A 21,399-nucleotide genomic window follows, 5' to 3' on the forward strand; every position below is an offset into this window, starting at 1 on the left:
TTCCAATGCAGTCTTGTTCTCTCTACATTTACGATATTTGTAAATAAAAAAAATTCTTCCATCAAATTCTTTATTTTCATTTTTTAAATTGATCCTAACATTATTTTAATTTACACTTTAACAGCTTGAGTTCTGAATTCCTCTTTAATTTTCACCATCTATCCTGTCATTTAAGTAGGAAAGTACAATATAAATCAAGTAAATAAGATAAAAGATGGAGCAGGAATTAGATCAGAAAGTACTAGTAATTTACTGGATGATCTAATTACCATACATTTAATGTTTTTAACAACAAGAAATCCCCTTTCCCCTTAAAATACAGAGTTTGTTCAATGAAATCGAGGAATCAATTCTAAATTATGATCAAACAAAGCTAGCTGCAAAGACAGAATTTTGTTGAAGAAGAATATTTTCCATTTTGGTATTGAACACCTGTTCAGAATCACCCCTGCCTCCATGCACTATTTTAAGTTCTAGTATAAATTAGATCTCATAAATCTAAATTCTTTCTATTCTTGAATTAAAATGTTGCACTGAAAAGAGGGAAAAAATGAAATGTAGTAATTTTATAAACGATCAGGAACCGATTTCATTAACATCGCTTCAAAGAAACATTTCATTTTACCTACTACATTCCAGCAGTACTTTTGACCTTTATTTACTGGTTTTCCCTATAAGCATCTCTGTGCATTTGCGAAATGCAACCACTGTGATTTTATGCCGAATTACTTAAACCAATAGAAACCCCCAATCATCAAAATGTTATTTATGCAAGTTAGAAGTTAATCAGGTTCAAATGTAACAACAGATGTTGCACAGGAAAGCAGACTGAGCTAGCATGTTCACATTTGGCTTGTTACAGCTAACAGCTATGCACATGTTATTAAAATGCAACAATTATTTTCCAAAACAAAAACAATTTCCTCAAGCTAAAGGAACATTGCCTCTATGTGTTTCTTTTAATAATTTCTGGAAATTACAAATAAGCCTCAAAAGCAAAATGATTACATTTCCTAACAATTGGATTTCACACAATTGGTTTTGGTCAGTTTGCAAATTTCTAGACATAAAAAGTAGGATTGCCTTCTCATAACTGCCATTTATTTCACAGACTACCAACATCTTTTTTAAAATTATCCGTAGCTTTATTCAGCTAAAGATGAGTGTCTCATTACCTTTGCGATGCCATTCAGGCCTGAACGTTCAACTCTACTCATTAGAAAAAACATCTGCTACAAACATTATTAATGAGGTATGTATCTAGGGACTGGAGAAAGCCACTAACCACCTGGGCTAATTATACATTTTATTATAAAAGCCAAGAGCACCACATATAGAGAACAAACCTCTCCTTCCTGTGATAATTACCTTTTTTGTATAATTTCAATTTTGATAACCTACTTCTTCCAAAGTTATTATGTTTGTAAAACTATAGCTCCCTGAACTATTAAATTTAGAAGCCACCTGACTCCAAAATGACTCTGGGCAGCTTATATTTAAATAGGAAAAAGAAAGAAAGAATTAATGTAAGTGTCTGCAAAAACTATCAACCAATCACTCAGGGTTGCCCAAATATTCTATCCTAGGGCTTAGACAGGCTTTTAACAACTTGTACAATATCATCAAGATAGCATCAAAATGAAGCTCTGGAGGTATCACAACGGAGAAGGTATATCTCCTGGCTCCCAGGGGACAATCCCTAACATCGGTTCACCTTCAGGTTCTCCTTCTCCATGGTCATCTTGGAGGATGTAGCATACAACAATTTCTGTTCCTCCTCTAACAACAGAGTTTCGTTTTTTAATTGACTATCTCTAATTTGTACAAGATGCATTCCAATTATGCTAACTTGGAAAATTAGCAATGTGTCTATTTTTAAAACATTTACACTGATCAATATGATATAAAAAAAATACTAATACCAACAGACAAGATAAAAGGAACTTTTTTTAGTGTTTCTCGGATAGCCCCAATAATTATCTTTGTACCAAGTTATTAAATGTAAAAAGAAAAAGAAAAAAACGTATCAAAAATTTCCAACAATCAATTCAAAATATCTGAATCTTAACAATCTCAGAATTAGAGGGAAAATATGGAAAGGAGCTTAGCACATTTATCAAATGGCAAGCCTACTGCTCAGAAAAGCAGATTAAGGCAAGCTGCATACATAAAGCAGCATTACTTACTCTACAGTTTCATCAAAATAACAGATTTTAATACAGAATACAAGACATCTGCTTAAAGATTATTATTATATAAAAGTAAGGCCCTCATAGGTAATTTATTATATAAATTACATTAAATGTTTAAATTCATTGCCATCTTTTTCTAAGCATTTCCTTACTCGTTCATTGTGCCTTTGAACATTTTCTCTAAAAAAAATTATTAATAAAATGAATAAAACATATTGTGATCGGCCTACGGGACCTGACTTTTGTTGTACCCTGTCTGTTGGGGAAAATGTACAAATGAAATATTCAGCCTTTGTCAGTATATATTATGTTATTCACAGTTGGATGTAATCTTCTTTAAATCATCCTGACTACAGCTGCTTATTTTCTTAACAGGTCAGCTTTCATGTACTTCTACTCTTAATTTTGGTTAATCGAAGGCATTAGATAAGTGCCCACCTGCACACTGACCAAAGCAACCAGCACCCAACTGATCTTACGTTGTTCTTTCCCTATCACACTAGTAAATAAGGCTAATTGGGTGTTGCAGAATTTAATATCCCATGTTAGTATATAAATAATTCATTGGTATATCTTAAAAGCAAAATGATCCCATTTTTATTTGGAGACAGACCTTTAGTAAGCACCATAGCATGTATACAATAAAAATCCTTCGTGGTAAGGCGAAAAATGCAAATTAAAAGAAAAGTACATAAGAAGCAAGCTAAAAATATTCAAGACTGAAGATTTTACACCATAATATAAACTAATTTATTAAATTGTAAGGCTACATAAAATTTTATCAGTAGATTTAAAAGAACAAAAACACTAATGTATCAGAATTACTGAAATGACTCCTTTGATTCACAAAGAACTTCAACTTACCGAGTTCCATCTGCTTTCCAACTTACTTTATATGGCTTTTGCTCTAACAATTTAATATTTTGTTCATCCATGGAAATAGGTTGCGCCCCAGGGAATCCAGTCCTAATGAGAGGAGGTGAAAAAGTATCTTAAATAGTACCCAGTACCAACCATTTCTAATCAGTCTTTCATGAATATCAATTTTAGTATGAGTTTGAAGGTAGGAATATTTTTAATAAGGTGGACTAAACAATCTCCTTTCCACTCCATTTAATCTATTGCTGGCTCTTCATACAATTTCTAATTTAAAGTAGCTTTTGTTATGAAGATTATTTAGAACACTGCACCCTATTTAACCCCATACCCTTTTCTCATCAGTTTAATATTGCAATTATAATATTAAAATGCAGGAGTTGATAGTTGAGGATCAAAGATTGACAAGAATTAGTTGAAAACGATATTCAAGATTGTTAGATAGCTGTCACACCACCAATGTAGAAAAACGAACTGCCAGCTTCTTTAAAAAGCCTGAGCCTTTCCTCTGTTTTTCAAATGAATGACTTGCTTTCAGATTTTTTAATGGAAGAAATACATATTTTAGAAACAATGACATATTTGAAATAGAGATTCTGGCATTTATGCTTTACTTATAGCTAAAAGCCAAATGTTTTTTGGGGTTTTGTTTGTTTTGTTTTATTGCATTCTAGATAGGGTCAGGCTGCTATATATTTCAGAGATTCAAAGCAGGGGTTGGTTCCTACCAGCTGAACAACCGGTTTGCTTCATGGGGCTTCGCCCGTGAACCAGGACCTTGGATTGCATCCAGAAAACTGGAAGACAGTGAAGCTTGCACAATAAGGGTGAAACATGGACAAACCTAGTGGTATCCAATATTGTGCATGCTGCTATATTCTAAAGCTGTTGCAACTTCCAAGGGTTCTTCAAGGGCAATCCAATATAAACATTGCAATACTTCAGCTGGGAGGTAACAAAGGCATGAGTGACTCTAAGCAAGGTCTCCTGGTCCAGGAAAGGCACAATTAGCACACAAGACAAATCTGTACAATCAAATAGGAGCCATGAGTCCTGGAAATTAAGTTCCAGCTCAGTCCAGGGAAGTGAACTTCCACCCAGAATCAAATCACTAGATCTTGGAGAAATAAAAATTGAAAGCTACTCTTTATTATCAGAGATGAGCCAGTTCATCCCCATCCAGACTCTTCTAGCCTCCAGACTCTCGGACAACACCATAACACATCACTTACCTGGCCCAGGGTAAAGATTCTACCCAAGCGGACCTCCATCTAACACCATTCCTTCATCCAACTCTTCCATCATCCAAAACCCAACATTTCTTCTTATACCCCATCTACCCACCCCATTTTTTTTGCTGTCACCTGGGAGTGGAAAAGTCATGTACAACACCCAAAAGGAATGGGCCAAGGCGCCTCCTACCATCTCTCACACAAGGGGACCAAAAAGGATCCAGCCACACCAAACAGGCACGCAAATCAAAACCAAGCAAAAAACCCTGGCTCATATAAAATCTGAAATCTAAGTGCCAGTGGCCTCCATCCCAAGTCTTTCCTGGTCTGCAAGGGAATCCAGCAAAATGGTTGCTTTATCATGTAGTCACTGGAACAGCAGTCACAAGATACACAGCAGCTTCCCCACAGCTCTTCTGCCTTCTCCTGCTCCTGTTGCCACAAACTGCCTGGTGCCTAGGCCATTAGCTCTAGTGGGGACTCCAAAAGTCAAGATCTCGCAGCCACTGCCACTTCCTCATCAGCCCAGCCAAGTCTATCTTTAAAATCTTTCTTCCCAATAAGATGGGCAAGAGCCAAGTTCTATGGAGTTTATTCTGAGGTCCTTGTCAGCTGAAGATAGGCAACTGATTTACTGCACTACTAAGCACCACAACCACTGAAATGGAAAGACCATTGCCCAACACAGTTCCACTTGGTCACTGTCCAGAAAAGCACACCAGCCTCAAACTACTCAATCCACTGTTATCTTGCTAGCTACCTGCACCATTGTTGTTGCTGCTGCCACTCATTCTGTTCCTCCTGCTGGCCAAGCAACTGGCACCATTCACAACATCCTCAAACAAAAGAAGGCTAACCAAGTAAACATCCATCTTGGTGCCCTGATGGAGAAAATGTGCTACAGAATATTCAAACTACATTTTAAAAATTATATTCACGTACCCTTTCCAGCCACAAAATTGTTGGCATTTAAGTTGGATTTCTCCTAACCTTGGTTGAGTTGTGACTTGATTTACTCGTTTAACTGATATTCCTTCCAAAAACACAGCACCCTAAAAAGTAGAAGAAAACATAACAATTTTAGAATACTATCAGCAACACTCAGAATGTTTCAAATTTTATTAAATTTCAACTTTCAGTGAATTTAATTTTAAACTTAGAATCGATTTATCAGATCATGTGCCATCAAATCAGTGTCAATTCTTAGCAACCATATAGATTTTCTTCATGAGGATCTGCCCTAACCTAATCTCCAGATCTACGAATGGTGCATCCATCACCACTTTAACTGAACCTATTCAGCTTACAAATTTAGAATTTTTTTTTAAACAACTCTGTAATGGAATGGAATCGGGGAGACCGAATGGAGCTGAGTATTTACTGGCCAGATGCCCTTCCTGATGCCTACACTGAGTTCACAACAGATATTTTCTCTTTGCACTCAGAGAAATATCTGCTCCTACTTAGGATCGAACTCACAGCCTCATGATTGTGAGGCAAAAGAATTCCACTTCTGGGCCATCAGGCTGCTCAGCTTGCAAAGTTAGAATAAGAGAAAAAAATTAAAAAATATAATAAATGCCTGCCATCCCTTGACTTGTAATGCAATAGCAATAGCAATAGCAGTTAGACTTATATACCGCTTCATAGGGCTTTCAGCCCTCTCTAAGCAGTTTACAGAGTCAGCATATCGCCCCCACAGTCTGGGTCCTCATTTCACCTACCTCGGAAGGATGGAAGGCTGAGTTAACCTTGAGCCGGTGAGATTAGAACCGCTGAACTGCAGATAACAGTCAGCTGTAGTGGGCCTTCAGTACTGCCCCCTAACCACTGCGCCACCTTGACTCTGCAGACTAATGATTTAATCAAAATCTGCTACCGAGTTACAATGCATAATCTATAGAAGTCATTATCATAGCATGGTCACTAAACATAATCATAGACTGTAATAGCTACTAATTGTTATAGCTCAAACTGTATGTCTAGGATCAGAAGCAACAATCTGAAGTCACAGGAAAAGTTGCTTGCTCAAATAGAAAATTTCTTTCTCAGAAGTTTTCTAAATGAAAAAGAGAAAAAAAAAGATCCAAATATGAAGAATTAAAAAGAACTGGAATAATGGAAATAATTAAATGGGAATTAGAGAAACAATGTGTAACTAATTAGAAGACAACAGGCATCATCTTAATCTCAAAATTAAATCAACCATGAGATTCTGTCAGCCTGAGCTTCATTGATAGAAATGCTCAGTTCCATTTCCATCTAGAAATGGATTGATTACCAACCTTACCACCTTCAGACAATAATTAAAAAAAATAAGAATTAGTTAAATTATAGGTCGTCCTTTATTTGCAACTGTAATTGAGCCTGGCAATTATGGTCTTAAGATGAGACGGTCATAGTGTGTGACTGGACCCATTTTTACAACCTTTTCTTAGGGTAATTGTGTGATTGTTTAAACAAACTCATCATTCGCTATGGATGGTTTCTTTGCCAAAAATTAAAAGTAACCACTAGTTTGCCACAAAAGTAACCACAAGTTTGCCATAGAACATCATAAATTAAGGGCACATAACTACATAATTGTGGGCTGATTGCCCAAAATATGGTCACATAATTACACAGGAAAAGGGTTCAACGCTTGAACTTCAAAACCGGGTTAAGTCCATTTGAGGAGTTTTGAAGTAACCTTAAATAATCTCTAAACAACTGATTATAATTCAAGAACTACCTGTATTCACATGGTTTGAATTATCTACCATGAGCAATGTTATAATTCAAATAGCATTCACCTAGAAATTCAAAAGTTGCATTTAGTATAAATCTTAATAAATGATGTATTTAAGCCTTGAACATGTTACAAGTATATAAAACTACTGTACAAGGTTTTTATATGGTATATGGATTTTAATTATATTTATTTTTCTTGGATTTTGACTTGTTATACACTATCAGAGCAACTATGTTCAAGCTGACCGGCTTATTCATTCATTCATTCATTCATTCATTCATTCATTCATTCATTCAATAACTATAATGGGAAAAGTTATCTTAGCTTCTATTTATTCAGCCATTTTACTTTCCACCTTGTATGAATCTTGTTGAAGTGGGCCTCATTGAGATGAAACTGTCACACATTAAATCAGACATTTAAAAATGAAGCCACTAAGCATGGCATTTAATCAACAAGCCCAGGCGAAATAAGGAACTATGATTTAAGATGCAGCCAAACCGTAAATTTGTCAAAATATTTAAAAGACATAAGGGAAGGAAGCCATTTTATAATCTGAGCAGAATGTGTCATGACAAGTTCTCTCCCCATTTACCATTCAGCATACTTAAGTGCTCGAGCAAGTTATTTAGAGCAGAGTTTCTCTTGCTAGCCTGAAAAAATGAAACCCCTCAATTTAATCTGATACTATGATGTCTTTTGTTTAAAGGAGATAAACATTGTAATTAAATTTAGAAATTACTGTAAGCACTACCATATTTCCCCAAAATTATGACATGTCCTGATAATAAGGCCATGCCACATTTTTCTGGTGGGCAAAAATATAAGCCCTCCCCTGAAAATAAGCCCCCTGGACAACCCCCCTACCTCTGGCCAGGCAGAGCACCGCTTACCAACCTAGTGGTATCCCAAAGGTGCCAAGCCACGGGAACTGGGGGGGGAGGCAAAGGTGATCGCGTTGCTTGGCGCCTTCGGGATACTGCTAAGTTTGTGAGCAGCTCTGTGCCCAGCTGAAGAGGGGGGGTTGCTGGACGGTTACTCTCTTGCAAGGAGGCTCCCAAAGAGCCGGGCACAGCCTCATGGGTGAATGGCTGTGTTGCGCTGTCGCAGCAGCGCAACACAAGAGCCATGAAGCGACCATGGTCACAAGCAGCCACCCTGCAAACCCCCTTTCCAGCCAGGCACAGCGCCATTCACTGACCTAGGGGTATTGCCAAGCCGCGTGAGCGCTTGTTCGCCACCACCCAGCTCCCATGGCTTGGCGCCTTCGAAATGCCAGTGAATGGTGCTTTGCACAGCTGGAGAGGGGGGTTGTGCGAGCGGCTGTTCCGCTTTCACTCGTGCGCCTCCCAGCCTCACGATGCCCGCAGGAGCCGGGTGGCGGCGAACAGGCTGGGTTCAACAAATTTTCTGTTGAATCACAACTAAGTAACCGTAAGTAACAAACCATGGCTTACAAAACCCAATATGCTAAGTGAAAACTAAATAAACCATACAAAAGCAGAGCACTATATTATAATTAAGTGTCCAGGTCTTAGCAACCAGCAAGAGTGTTCATTCAACTTCTCCTCAACTATACCCAATCACTTTTCATTATCTAATATAAGAATAATATTTCACCAATTCTACCAAAAAGTAATTCTATAGATTCTTGCAGGACCAAATGATGAAAAAACAGTTTATGTTGGCCTAGTTAATAATAAATAATAAGTGGATTTAATGACTCTTTAATTCTGATCCTCAATAAAAGCCAGAATTCAGATAAAGACATGAACAGAAAACAGAAAACACTGACTGAGTTTACACATTTTGCTAAACTAAAACCAAATTATTTTAGTTTAGTCTAGTTCAGTTAATTCTAACAAGAAAGTCACAACTCAGCCTCCTTCATAAAACACAATTAAGGCAAACAGATGTCACTTATTGCAGATTTCTGTTGAATAAGCACTTGATGACAACTGTGGATTGATTGACAGCTGTGGTATGGAATGACTAGTAAGCCTTGATACAGAACAGGATGCAAAAAGGTTACGTAATTGAAATCAGCATTTCTAGCTAGAAATTCTTGTTTCGGTTAATGGTCTTTTCAGCATATATCACTGGGGATGAAAAGTCAATATCGTGAAAGAACCTTAATAGAAAAATAACAGAAACAGAATAAAGGAAAAACCCAACCTTAAGTTTTAAAAAAAAAAAGAACTAACAACAAATCAAGTGAGCAGCAAGGCTATCTCTGGCCCATGAGTCTGGGCACGTAGCACTCAAGCTGGGATTAGGGATAGGCTGCCATGTCAGCATAAGGGCAGCTCCATAGGAGGGAGAGGATTTTCGTACTAAAGTGATATGGGGGCTAGTTATGTTCTGTTGGCTGTGCTGTGTAGCTATGCGGAATGGAGGCAAACATGGCTCATTATGCAGCCAGCTCTCCAGAAGCAACAGATGGACCTGTTAATGAAAACTGCTCTGCCCTAGTTATGCATCTTCCAACCGAGGTTGCTCAGGGTTTAAAGTGACATGCCACTACTAAAATTGCACATTAGGTAGAAAGGGAGTGCTATGGAGGTGTGGGCTAAGCATTTCCAAGAGCAGCCCTCCAGGGAGGCAGAGGTTGGTGTGTGTTATCCTCAGGATCTGAATTTTAGTCCTGTGGAGATGTGCCTATGGAGTGCTGAGTCAGGATGGGGGAGAGGGGAGAGGTGTTGATATGGGAAGATAGACATTCACAACAGGCTGGATAGCAGCAGTAGATGACCCAACAGTGATGCATCAGGTTTGGTGGAAGAGTAGTGCTTTGGAAACAAAACTGGCAGGAGGAGCCAAAATTGGGCAATTTATCGTCTAGTTTCAACATTTAGCCACCAATCACAAAAGCAACCACTAATTACAGGGCTGGCTAGAATGCTTGAAAATTCACTTATCATTTATTTATTAATAAAATATTTATGCTACATAACAGCTCCGGGCAGCCGGACATGTACAAGAACTATAAACCTAACAACAATAAAACCTAATGTAGTATCACCCAGAAAGAACAACTAACAATCTCCCACCAGAAAAGTCCCACAAGCGAGAACCTGAGATTGAATTGTGTGAAAATGTGAAACTAACCTGAAGTTGCCATCTTCTAAAAACTAGCAGTGGCATGGGTGCAGACAGAATAAAAACCAAAACACCTTTCAAGAGATAGGTAAGAATCAACTTGTTAAGGGGAGCCTGCGAGGTTGGCACTGGGTGCACAGAAAAAACTCCTAATCCCATCAACGGCTACCAGACTCATGAATTAACAAAGAACTCTAAAGGATAAAAGGTCTCCTCAAACTCGTCCTTGTTGTAGTTGTCCTGGATGCAAACTTTGTGGTTTCCATCTATCTAGCCAGTATATGGACAGCCTAGTTGAGAAATGCATTGGTTACCAAATGATCAAATGTATGAGAGACAGGAGGATAATCCAGTGAAGCTTAGCTGAAATTTTGAATTAATCAAATCTCCATGTATTCCATCAGAACACTATGTACCCCACTGTTCAGTTTATTTGAATATGTCCCTAAATATTTCCTGGCTGATAATCAGAGTTATGTTGTTTCATATACTCTAAACCTAGGTAGCGAGCAGGAGAGCACTATGAGATGTACAGGACAACAGGCCATGAGTATAACTAATCATAAGACTAAACTGGATATGTATGTAACATATACAACCATACTAATCCACATTCTTCTGGGAAAGAGGCATGATTTCAATTCTTTTTTATAGTCTGGTAAACTAACGGTCACACAAATTTCCAGAGGATGCTGTTTCAGAGGACAGGCATAATAATAGAGAAGCTCCTATTTCCTGAGTCCTGCTAGATCAGTAGTTCTCAACCTTCCTAATGCCGCGACTCTTTAATACAGTTCCTCGTGTTGTGGTGACCCCCAACCATAAATTTTATGTTTTCCATATTTTTTTGAAAATATGTGTTTTCCGATGGTCTTAGGCGATCCCTGTGAAAGGGTCGTTCGACCACCGACCACCAAAGGGGTCCCGACCCATAGGTTGAGAACCACTGTGCTAGATGGTATTGTTAATCAGTAGGACAAGCAGCACATTTAATTGCACCCAGAAGTCAACTGGCAACCAATGCATTGCACAAAACACGGGGGATAAAAGGGCATGTATATTACTGCTCATGCTGCTGCTTTCTAAACCAGCTATAGCTTTTTTCAACACTTTACAAGAGCAGCCCCACATAAAGCATATTGCAATAATCCTTCCGTGAGATGACAAACGTCATGAGTGATTATAAGAAGGACTTCCGGGTCCAGGAAAGGGTCCAACTGGTACACAAAATCATCTGTTGAAAGGCATTCTGCCATGCTGTCTTTCAAACAAGAGCTGTGAGTCCAAAAATATCCTAGATTGTGCAGCAGACCCAAATGAAGTAGTATGACTCCTTTCTGGGTCAAAGATAAAAGTTTACATTTACGTTTATGTTTATTAGGACTTGTATGCTGCCCACTCTCGAGAGACTCAGGCGGCTTACAGATAAAATAGGGAGGGGGAACATATAAAAATTAAAAAGTACAAACATTAAAATCGCACAACATTCATAACATAAAATGGGGCTGGATAAATCAACAGCCCCAGGCCTGCTGGAAGAGCCAGGTCTTAATCGCTTTGCGGAAGGCCGGGAGAGTAGTAAGGGTCCGGATCTCCACAGGGAGATCGTTCCATAGGGCCGGAGCAGCTACAAAGATCTGGAGCACCAGGCGACCTAAGGACCCACAGCTATTCAAGCTTGTTAGATTAAGGTTAAGCTGCTTCTTTCCCATTCAAACATTAAACTTCTTCCAGGCACTGCATATGGCTTTAACGTTATCATTTGGGTTAGCCTAGAACAGCGGTTCTCAACCTGTGGGTCGCGACCCCTTTTGGGGTCGAATGACTATTTCACAGGGGTTGCTGAGACCAGTGCAACTCTAAAGTTTAGACTCCACCTCGCGTTCCTTGAAATCCCCAAGGATGGGCTCCAGAGTGGCCGCGCAGCGTGTCGCTGTGGCTCCATGCCGTAAAAAAACATAGGTGCATGCGCACACCCTGTACAATTAGCCTCGGAGACTTCACAATGGAGGGAAAGTGTTTCTGCGAGGGAGAAAGAGGCTTAGGTCCTGCTCCAGGCTGTAATTGTGCGGGGCGTGCACACGGCTATGTTTTCCACGCCACTGCCAGGTACTTTTAACTATATCTAAATCCACAACCAGACCTGTTATCAAGAGCCAAGCTCAGGAGCCCAAATTGGCCCCATTCACACAATGAAAACCTGCTTGCTAAAAGTACCATAAACCATGCACAAAGGAAAAGAGCAAAAAAAATGCAATGCAAGTAAACAATTTAAAAATGATACAAGTAGAATTATTGTTAGAAATAAAATGTAACAGAGAAAATGATATGTATGAAAATATAAAGTTGGGTTTCCTGAAATGCCACCCCGAGAACCCATCAGAGAAAGTAAATAAACAAGGGCAACAACAAAAAGGAGGAAAGATGAGGAGGGAAAGGAAGAAAGGGTGTAAAGCAGAGGGAGTAAAGGAGGGGAATCAAGAGTAGGAGAAAGGGTAAGAGGGAGAAGAGAGGAGGGGAGGAAAGAGAGAGGAAGAAGGGAAGAAGGAGGAGGAAGGAGGAGGAGGGAAAGGAAGAAAGGGTAAAGCAGAGGAAACAAAGGAGGGGAAGTAAGAGTAGGAGAGAGGGTAAGAAGGAAGGGAAGAGAAGAGGAAGGGAGGAAAGATAGGGGAAGAAGAAGGGAGGAAGGAGGAAGAAGGAAAGGAAGAAAGGGTAAAAGCAGAGGAAGTAAGGGGGGGAATTAAGAGTAGGAGAGAGAGTAAGAGAGAGGAAAGAGGGGGGAAGAAGAAGAAATTTTATGGTTGGGGGTCACCACAATATGAGGAACTGTATTAAAGGGTTGCGGCATTAGGAAGGTTGAGAACCACTGGCCTAGAGTCAAGATAAACTGCTGTTTAGAAGGCCTGATCCTGAAGATGAAACTCAAATACTTTGGTCACCTAATGAGAAGGAAGGACTCACTGGAGAAGAGCCTAATGCTAGGAAAGATTGAGGGCAAAAGAAGAGGATGACAGAGAATGAGGTGGCTGGATGGAGTCACTGAACCAGTAGGTGTGAGCTTAAATGGACTCCAGAAGATGGTAGAGGACAGGAAGGCCTGGAGGAACATCATCCCAAAGTCGCAAAGTGTCGGGCATGACTTCGCAACTAACAACAAAGTGTCAAGATTAAATATCTTAAGAGGTACTGGCACATTTCTGATATACCAAATGACCTGATTCAGAGACCTCATGGAAATGTTAAACAGGAACTTTAACTGTTCATTAAGGCTTGAAACTCCACACAATTTACATCCAACGGACTCAACCTCTCTCTTCCAACCAACATCAGTTGGACTGGTCATGGAGAAAGGAGATCCATCACTCCATGCAGTCAGTCCAGAAGTGTACCATAATCAATAGTATTAAAAGCTACTAAAAGATCAAGAAGAACCAGGATTATTGCACTCCCACGATTCCTGCTCCATTACAAAATCAAACAGTACCTCCATATTATGAACCTAGCCATATGTTTGGCTAATATAAGTAAAGTCAACTTATGTAAGTATAATGGGCAACTTTCTCCAGAAACAGAGTTATTAAAACATATAAAATCACTCCTAGCTATAGTTCTGTCTATAATTCTTATCTCATGGCATTTCCACCCAAGAAGCCTAGAGCTAGAAAAACCTGGAACTGGTTATCATAACAATTTTTTATCTCCAGGCTAAAGCTGCACAAATGGAACAGCATCCATAAAAGTAAGACAGCTGCCAAAGCCCTCCTTGGATCTAGGATGTCAGCAATTACATGTCTACTCACAAGTTATTTCTTTTTGGAAAAAAGAACTTAAGAGAATGGTGACTAGACACTTGCAGACGTTTCAGAAGATACCAAATCATCTTGACCCTTTTAAGACTGAGTTCTTGTTTCAAGAATCAGCCACGGTAGCTTTGATGGCTTCTGCCAAAAAGACATATAGGATGACTCTGTTGAGCCTATTTGATCTATTGGTTCGCTTAGCAGTTTTTTGCTACTTGCAGGGAAGGTCTCAGAAAACAGCATTAAATGACTATGCAGCCTCCTTGGCAATTTTGCTATAGGATACAAGGTATTCTTCCTATTCCCAATACTATTTAACAACTATATGAAATTGCTGGGGGCAGTCATCAATCTAGTTCTCTGTAACATCTGAATCTGAAAAGTATACATGTATTCTGAACCAGCATCTAGATATGGTAATAAGAGTTAAAAAATAAACTGAGGCTGGATCTTGTCAGGATACAAGCCTTATAGACAGACAGCTGTCTCTACTTGCTATGTTAAGTATAGCAAGGGTGTGGCTTATTTCAAATGGGACTGCACTATCTTAAAGGGGGGGGGACAGGCTAAAGTTAGGCTTCTTTGGGATGGGGTTTCCCTGAATCACGGTCATTAAATGCTGAAAGCAGTTTCATCTAGTATAGAAACCTCCCTTTCTGCTAGATAAAACAGAGCTGGCTATTATTCTTCATGCACTACTAACTGCATTATTGTAATGAACTTTAGTAGGTAACCCTTGAATAGGGTGTAAAGGTTGTAGTCCATGCAAAATGCAGCGACACAGTGAAGAAACTGCAATGGCTGTCAATTGGCTACTGAGCTAGTTTCAAAGTTCTGGTTATGATTTACACTCTAGATTAGACCTGGTCAACCATTGAGATGAACAGGAGAAAAGTTGGCGTCTGTGCTGATACTCTTCACTACTTACTTGTGGTCATAATGGTTGATCAAAACAGTACATGGCTCCAAATGAAATTCAGCACTGCATCTGTAACTCACAAACAAATTTCCCCAAAGACCTTATTTCAAGAGCTGTTAAATCTTTAAAAAATTAAAAAATTAAAAACAATTTATTTTGTGAAGAAAAAAATTAAGCAAGACCACCCAGAAAGCCAGGATTTTTTTATTGTCAATCAAGGAAATGAATTATTTTTTCTTCTTCTGCCAAATCACTGCAAATTATCTTAAGTCCCCAGAGAGCTCAGCCAATAAAAATCCTAGGCATATTAGACAAGCATGGGAGGAACATTTCAAAAACCTGCAGGAAAATCCTGACATGAAATGAATAGGAATTATCCAGTTATAAATAACTGTCCAGTAGCTCTCAGTCTCCTTGTTAGAAGTGGTTAAACTGGTAAGAGTCTTTAACCATGTAGAAGGAAGCAGACAGTAAATTTGTCCTACCTGAAATAATGAAAATGAGCCAAATTGATGGGCTCCATTGTTCATTTCTTTGTTAACCTTTTAAAAAACTTTTTATTTAACAGATATTTGAAACCAAAAGAGAGAAAACTTTACAAGCTATAAAAAATTAAACAAGAATTTTTCCATGTGGCATTAGAATAGTACTGCATATAAAGGTGATCTTAATTTATTATTAATCAGAGAAAGCATCTCATAATTGTAATGAATCACACAAAATATGACTTTTTAAAATTTAACATTAAGAAATACACAAACTTCGGATGTGGTGTAACTTCATGCACTCTATAAATGGTTTCCAGATTAAATTAAATTCAGTATTTTTAACTACAAAGTTATTTTTTTGACAATAATGCATATTCCCACAGCTAGTTTGCTACTGTTCTAAAAAAAGGAATTAGGTGTAATTTATAGTAAGAAGGATAAAGTATCAAAGCAGCTGTTATCATACACAACAGCAACTGCATATGCTTTGTAGGAAAATCAATGCTTAGTAACACAGAAAAATAGCTGTTTAAAATTTGATTCATTCTAGGATGAATCATCTTACAGGATTGTGGAGCTTTATGACATTGCCACCAAGTCTTTAAAAAAATTATCCATCCCTATTATTGTATTTCTAGCAGATTCTGAATCTGAATTATTAAGTTTGACAATCAACAATAGTGTAATATAGCAACAAAAAATCATCTGGCACAAATTCTGAGTGTAATACCAGCATACATTTAATAATTATTTTCCATTGTTATTCACATGGTTTCATTATCAATTGTTCTGTTTAAATTCTGTATCTATTTAATGGTATTTATTTAGTTTTGAATCATATTCCAGTAACAAAACAAACAAACAATAAGCCCAGCGGGTATTTTGAATTTTTATTACAAACTTTTCAAATTTTATTATGTCTCTTTAAGAGTCCACCCTGTTTCTGTCATTCCTTTCAAACTATTCTATTTGTTTGAAGATAATGGAACAAATAGGATATTTCTAACCATTATTAAGAGAATGTCTCAGAAAACATCATTTTCATTTTATTAAAGATTAAAGACCTTTCCAAATTGTCAAACGTTATCTTTGCATCAAGAACAAACATACCAGCTTTCTTATTTGGCTGATTAACATTACCAGCGACATTCAAAATATACCTTATATTGTTTTTCATATTTCTTTGGGACAAATCAAGTCTGATCTCATTCACTTTCACTGACGAAACAAGAAACATCACCAAAGATTTGTATTTATTTTGGGAAGGAGGGGGGATTTAGTCAATATTAGTAACAATACACCAAAAGATAACAAGAGAGTTTAGGTAATTATAGACCTGTGAGGCTTTTAAATATAGTAAAAAATATATAAAATTATACGTTAAACACATAAACTAAAATTTTCAATACTGGATAGACCTTAGTTGTATAACTAGAAATGAACAAACAAGATTTAGAACAGGACATCATATTGTATTTTATGATTATCCCTTGTTGCTTGTATGTACAGAGAGCTTATGCATCAGAGACCAATTCCTTGTATGTGTCCTATGACACTTGGCCAATAAAGAATTCTATCTTCTATATCTGGCTTTTCTTGATTTCAAATTTGCCACTGAATTTGAATCCCGCACCATCTTATTTATTGGAAAACCTTAAAAATGCATCAATTTATATGATTACTTTTTTTCCTGATTTAGAAGTTTAACAGATCTTTAAGAATGAGATGCTACCCACAACAGCTGCTCTAAAAATGATAGAGAAAGGAGTGAAGCCTCTGCCCTATTTAATTCCTTATTAGTTCCATGGCAAACACTTTAAATAATCTAGAAATCAAGTTGCTGCATTCTTGTACAAGGATGGTGCAGCCTTCATCTCTCCTGTTTCCACTGGACTAAAAAGAGGAGTACAATGTTTGGTCATTGATTTCCAAAAATTTGGGTATAGGCCAAAAAAAGGAAAACTACAAGGAAGGCTTATTGAAGACAGTAGAAAAGCACTGGATGATACTTTTAAATATTTTTAGATCAATATTTAATTCTGGAAAGCATGCTTAAAATGTGCTATCCAAATGGTATTAAAACATTGATGGCCATTACAAGTTTTTTTTATTAAAGGGTAGAGAATAAATCATAGCTGGTTCAAAACATTTTGAGGTCCAAAATTAGCGCAGCATCCACCCAAGTGACAATTTATACAAACAAAACAAAACATGCTAACAAAATTTGTCAGGTCCCCACCCCACCCCACATACCTAATGTACCACTGTTGACTTGCGACTGGAATGTCTCACATCAAAATGAGAATTTGGAAGCAAATGATCAGTTTAAGAGCCATTTTTCCTCACATATTTATTATCCTTAGCTCTAGCTGATGACCACTCCATGAGTCAAAAACAGCAACTGAATCAACATTAATGCCTTGCAGATTTGTGGTAGAATTATTTGTTATCCATTGGTTATGAAAAGATATAAAGATTTTTCGTCAAAAACTAAGCGATACGGAACACCAAAACAAAGTTAAACAGGATCTCAGAGTAAGTAATGGTGGGCTGCAAAAGCTACTTGGGAACTTGGGACCTAAGTACACTTACCTTCCCCAGATTGAGAAAAGAATTTTTAAGGCTAGGTACAATGTTCTGCCTTCTGCACTTTTGCAAGGTAGATACTGTAAAACTCCATTAGCTAAGCACACTTGCCCATGTGAATCTGGGGAAATTGAAACAATACCGCATATTCTATTATACTATGCTTTCTAGGATCTCTGTAAAAGTTATATTTTGCCCCTCCTATGCCAATATCCTGGCGAAACGCAAGAGTTTTATGTCAACATTCATCTTAACAAATACAAAACATTCCATTACCCATATGACAGTCAAATATTGAGTAGCCATCTTGAAAATGAGGCAACAGATTATGTATACATGACAAAGCCTTGTATTATTGTCTCTGTATAATTTTGTTGATCACTAATTACAAATAAAGACATAGATGCAATATGCTTTTTCACCATTAGGCTACCTTAATTTCCAGAATGCTCCTTTCCAGAAATGCATAAAGCAGTTAAATATTTTAAACATTTACAGGGCCTTTTCTAAATGAAATTGGAAGAATGAGAGGTTTTCGTTTTCCCCACTTGATTTGTGTATGAAACTGATCAAAATGCTTCTGGAGTAATACATTCATATTCAAACCAACTTTTGAGACTGAAATGAGATTGATTCAAGCTCAAAATGGAGTTGTTTCAGACTCAGGATGCTTCTAGTACAGTCATATCAATATCAAAACTCTTCTGAACATCTCTTCTGAATTCAACAGAGGACATTTTAAAATAATAAAAAATACTTGTAGCTTGGGTTTTAGATTTTGGCAGTCGTTTGCTCTCCAAGCTTATTTCAATTTAGTTTCTGAACATTTTGTTACTAAACTTAGTTAACATCATCAGCAGGATTTTCTTGCCTATTCTCCTTAGCTTATAAATGTATTGATTTTAATAAAGGACATTTTTAACCCAAAACAGAATTTCTTCCTTGAAAGTTTTGGAATTTGAACTATTTTGCATACCACTTCTTTTAATTAGGTTTTTCCTGTCCAGAGCCCTAAATAGTCAATGAATGATCACCCTCATCATCCCAAGATAATAGGGAAGATTGAGAAAGCTTTATTACATTACATTATCAATATAGGATATTGTATGCAAAAGTTCAAGGAAACTGTCATGACACATTGTAAATATAGAAAGAAGGACTATAGTGGGAAATACTATCTGACTGGTTTCATATTAAAAATTCACATCATAATGATTATACATCCTTCTGTAAAAAAATAAAATATAATGTATATTGAACAGAAATAGTGCTTAAGAATCTGGGAAATGTATCCATCTTTCTTGTTATATACTTCCTGTATAAATTACAATGGAATCATACTAAGTAAAATAACTACAGGCTATAATTTAAGCCTAAAATTGATCTAAACTGAAATCACATCAAGTTTTAATTCATATTTCTAGCTATGAAAATGAATAGTGCTTTTTCTATCCCTTCCCCAGGACATAGAGTGCTGGAAAAGCTGGAAAACTAAGTTAAATGAATCTGCCAAACTATTTTTTTTTTCAAATCTTTTCACCTTTGAATTAAAATTATTAATATGCTTATTTGACCATTAGCCTTCTTTTTAATGGACAATCCAGTATTTTCTGTCCACTTGGGTCTTTTTTGACTTCTTTTCTGAGGTTGGACACAAAGATAATGAATCAAAATCACAGCACCAAAATACTAATACCGAGGGGGGGGGCGTGTTAAAAAAAACCTCTCATGGTCAAGTCACTCAAACCAAATAGTTATGTAACACTGCAGTTTTCTACTGCCATGGTAGCTATTATAAGAACTAAACATCCACCAGTGTTAAATATTTAGAACCTATGAAGCAGAACTACCTATCACTGAAAGTCAGTCATATTTGTTACTAAATAGCATCTTTTATTACATTTCCCGGCACAATTACCCATCAATATACTACTAACACTTTTCAGTTTGTCCGTGTGCAAAACCTTTAACTGGGCAAAACAGCACATCATAGGACAACAGTTTTTTAATCAAAATACCTCAAACAGGCTAACCCACAGAATGTGTCCAAAATCTGGAACCCATGACTTTTGTGACATTGAAATCTGGCCCATTCTATAAAATATTTTGTGGCATAGTACAAACTGTCATAAAATATTTCTTGTGGTCAACTCTTGCTGTTTGGCTATGCTATACAGTTCAACAAGGGCCATTTTCAAGGCAGATACATCTCTAAATATGAGATACATCTCTAAATATGTACCTGGACTTTTAAAAACTTTTGCAGTGAAGGCAACACATTAGAAGCTCTGTTACTGTTGAAGGCATTGAGGAATCTGGTAAGAATGTGTCAGGCACTGAGGAATCAGCTCAATGTGTCATGGAGTCATCAAGTGTGTGTATGTAGATAGACAAAGACAGAGACAGAGACATGGAGGTAGACAGAGGCAGAGCGAGAGCCCTCTCTTCTCCCCAGGTAAGATTAAATTACTGTGCTTTGTTAATAAAAAGGCTTTGTTGGTAGAACTGGCGGAATGCAATGTCCTTACAGTCCTCAACATAACTGTACCCCACTTTTACTATCGCCACAGTACAAATAGCTAAGGTATTCTCCAAAACATCAGGATTACAGAATTATCTAAAGCCTTACTCTTCTTTATCTGGTTAGTGATGGGACCTTAGATTCTATCTTTTAGGTCTAGCAGAAAATAAGAAAAAATATTTATTAATACTCATATTATTGCTTGACAAATCACATAAAACATACAAAATTATATGAGGTTTGTATACTAATTTAATAAACACAGACTTTTAATATCTTCGCTAGCTAAAACGTCCTACTCATTAACTAAAAGCTCAAAACTCTTTCAAAAATAAGTCACATAAAAGCCATTAGAATGCCAATTATGACTTAATATTATTACGTTATTCTTAATTCTTTTAAGAAAAATTAATTCTTCATTTTTTAAAAAAAACATTTTTCCATTATCATTCAGAAGTCTTTATCAGTTGCTGTATTCCTTCTTTTTAACAAAATGCAAAAGCATTATGTCTAACTAAAACCATTGGTTTTTAATTGTGCAATATTAAATAACAGTAGCAGCAGAATTGTAAATGTAATCAAAATTTGTATTAATTTAACATGGGTGCAAGCCTTTTATTTATCTATTATAACTTTCAGTATAGAAGTATTTATGGCTGATAAAGAAAGTGAAAAGGAAAAAAAACCACATTGAATATGGGAAGCGAAGGACAATAAACAATCAAAACAATGATTTATAACATCCTAAGTTTTGAAATATTGTTATATTTCTCTGAGAATTTGGCTCCTTTTCCAGACCTGGGGGTAGACTTGTTAAGTCCTTTTTCTTTGGTATATTGTGTTTTTTTTCTTCTGGATGTGTCTGATCGTTTTCTTTTCATATTATGGTACTTTACTGGAAGCTACCCAGAGTTGTTTGGAGTTTGGCAGTATATTTTATTAACTAAATTAATAT

The 21,399-nt window shown here is 37.0% G+C and overlaps 1 protein-coding gene across 2 annotated transcripts in view; it reads right to left on the reverse strand.

Moving 5' to 3' along the window:
* RNGTT (RNA guanylyltransferase and 5'-phosphatase) overlaps positions 1-21,399 on the reverse strand; it is a 117,042-nt gene that overhangs the window by 75,685 nt on the left and 19,958 nt on the right. For both annotated transcript variants that reach the window (XM_032216708.1, XM_032216709.1), the window contains exons 7-8: positions 5,243-5,352; positions 3,057-3,158 (exon numbers count right to left, since the gene is read on the reverse strand). In XM_032216708.1, the coding sequence (XP_032072599.1) occupies positions 3,057-3,158; positions 5,243-5,352 (212 nt within the window). The remainder of the gene's footprint in view (positions 1-3,056; positions 3,159-5,242; positions 5,353-21,399) is intronic.

This window comes from Thamnophis elegans, chromosome 4 (genome assembly GCF_009769535.1).
Source record: "Thamnophis elegans isolate rThaEle1 chromosome 4, rThaEle1.pri, whole genome shotgun sequence".
Taxonomy (NCBI): Eukaryota; Metazoa; Chordata; class Lepidosauria; order Squamata; family Colubridae; genus Thamnophis; species Thamnophis elegans.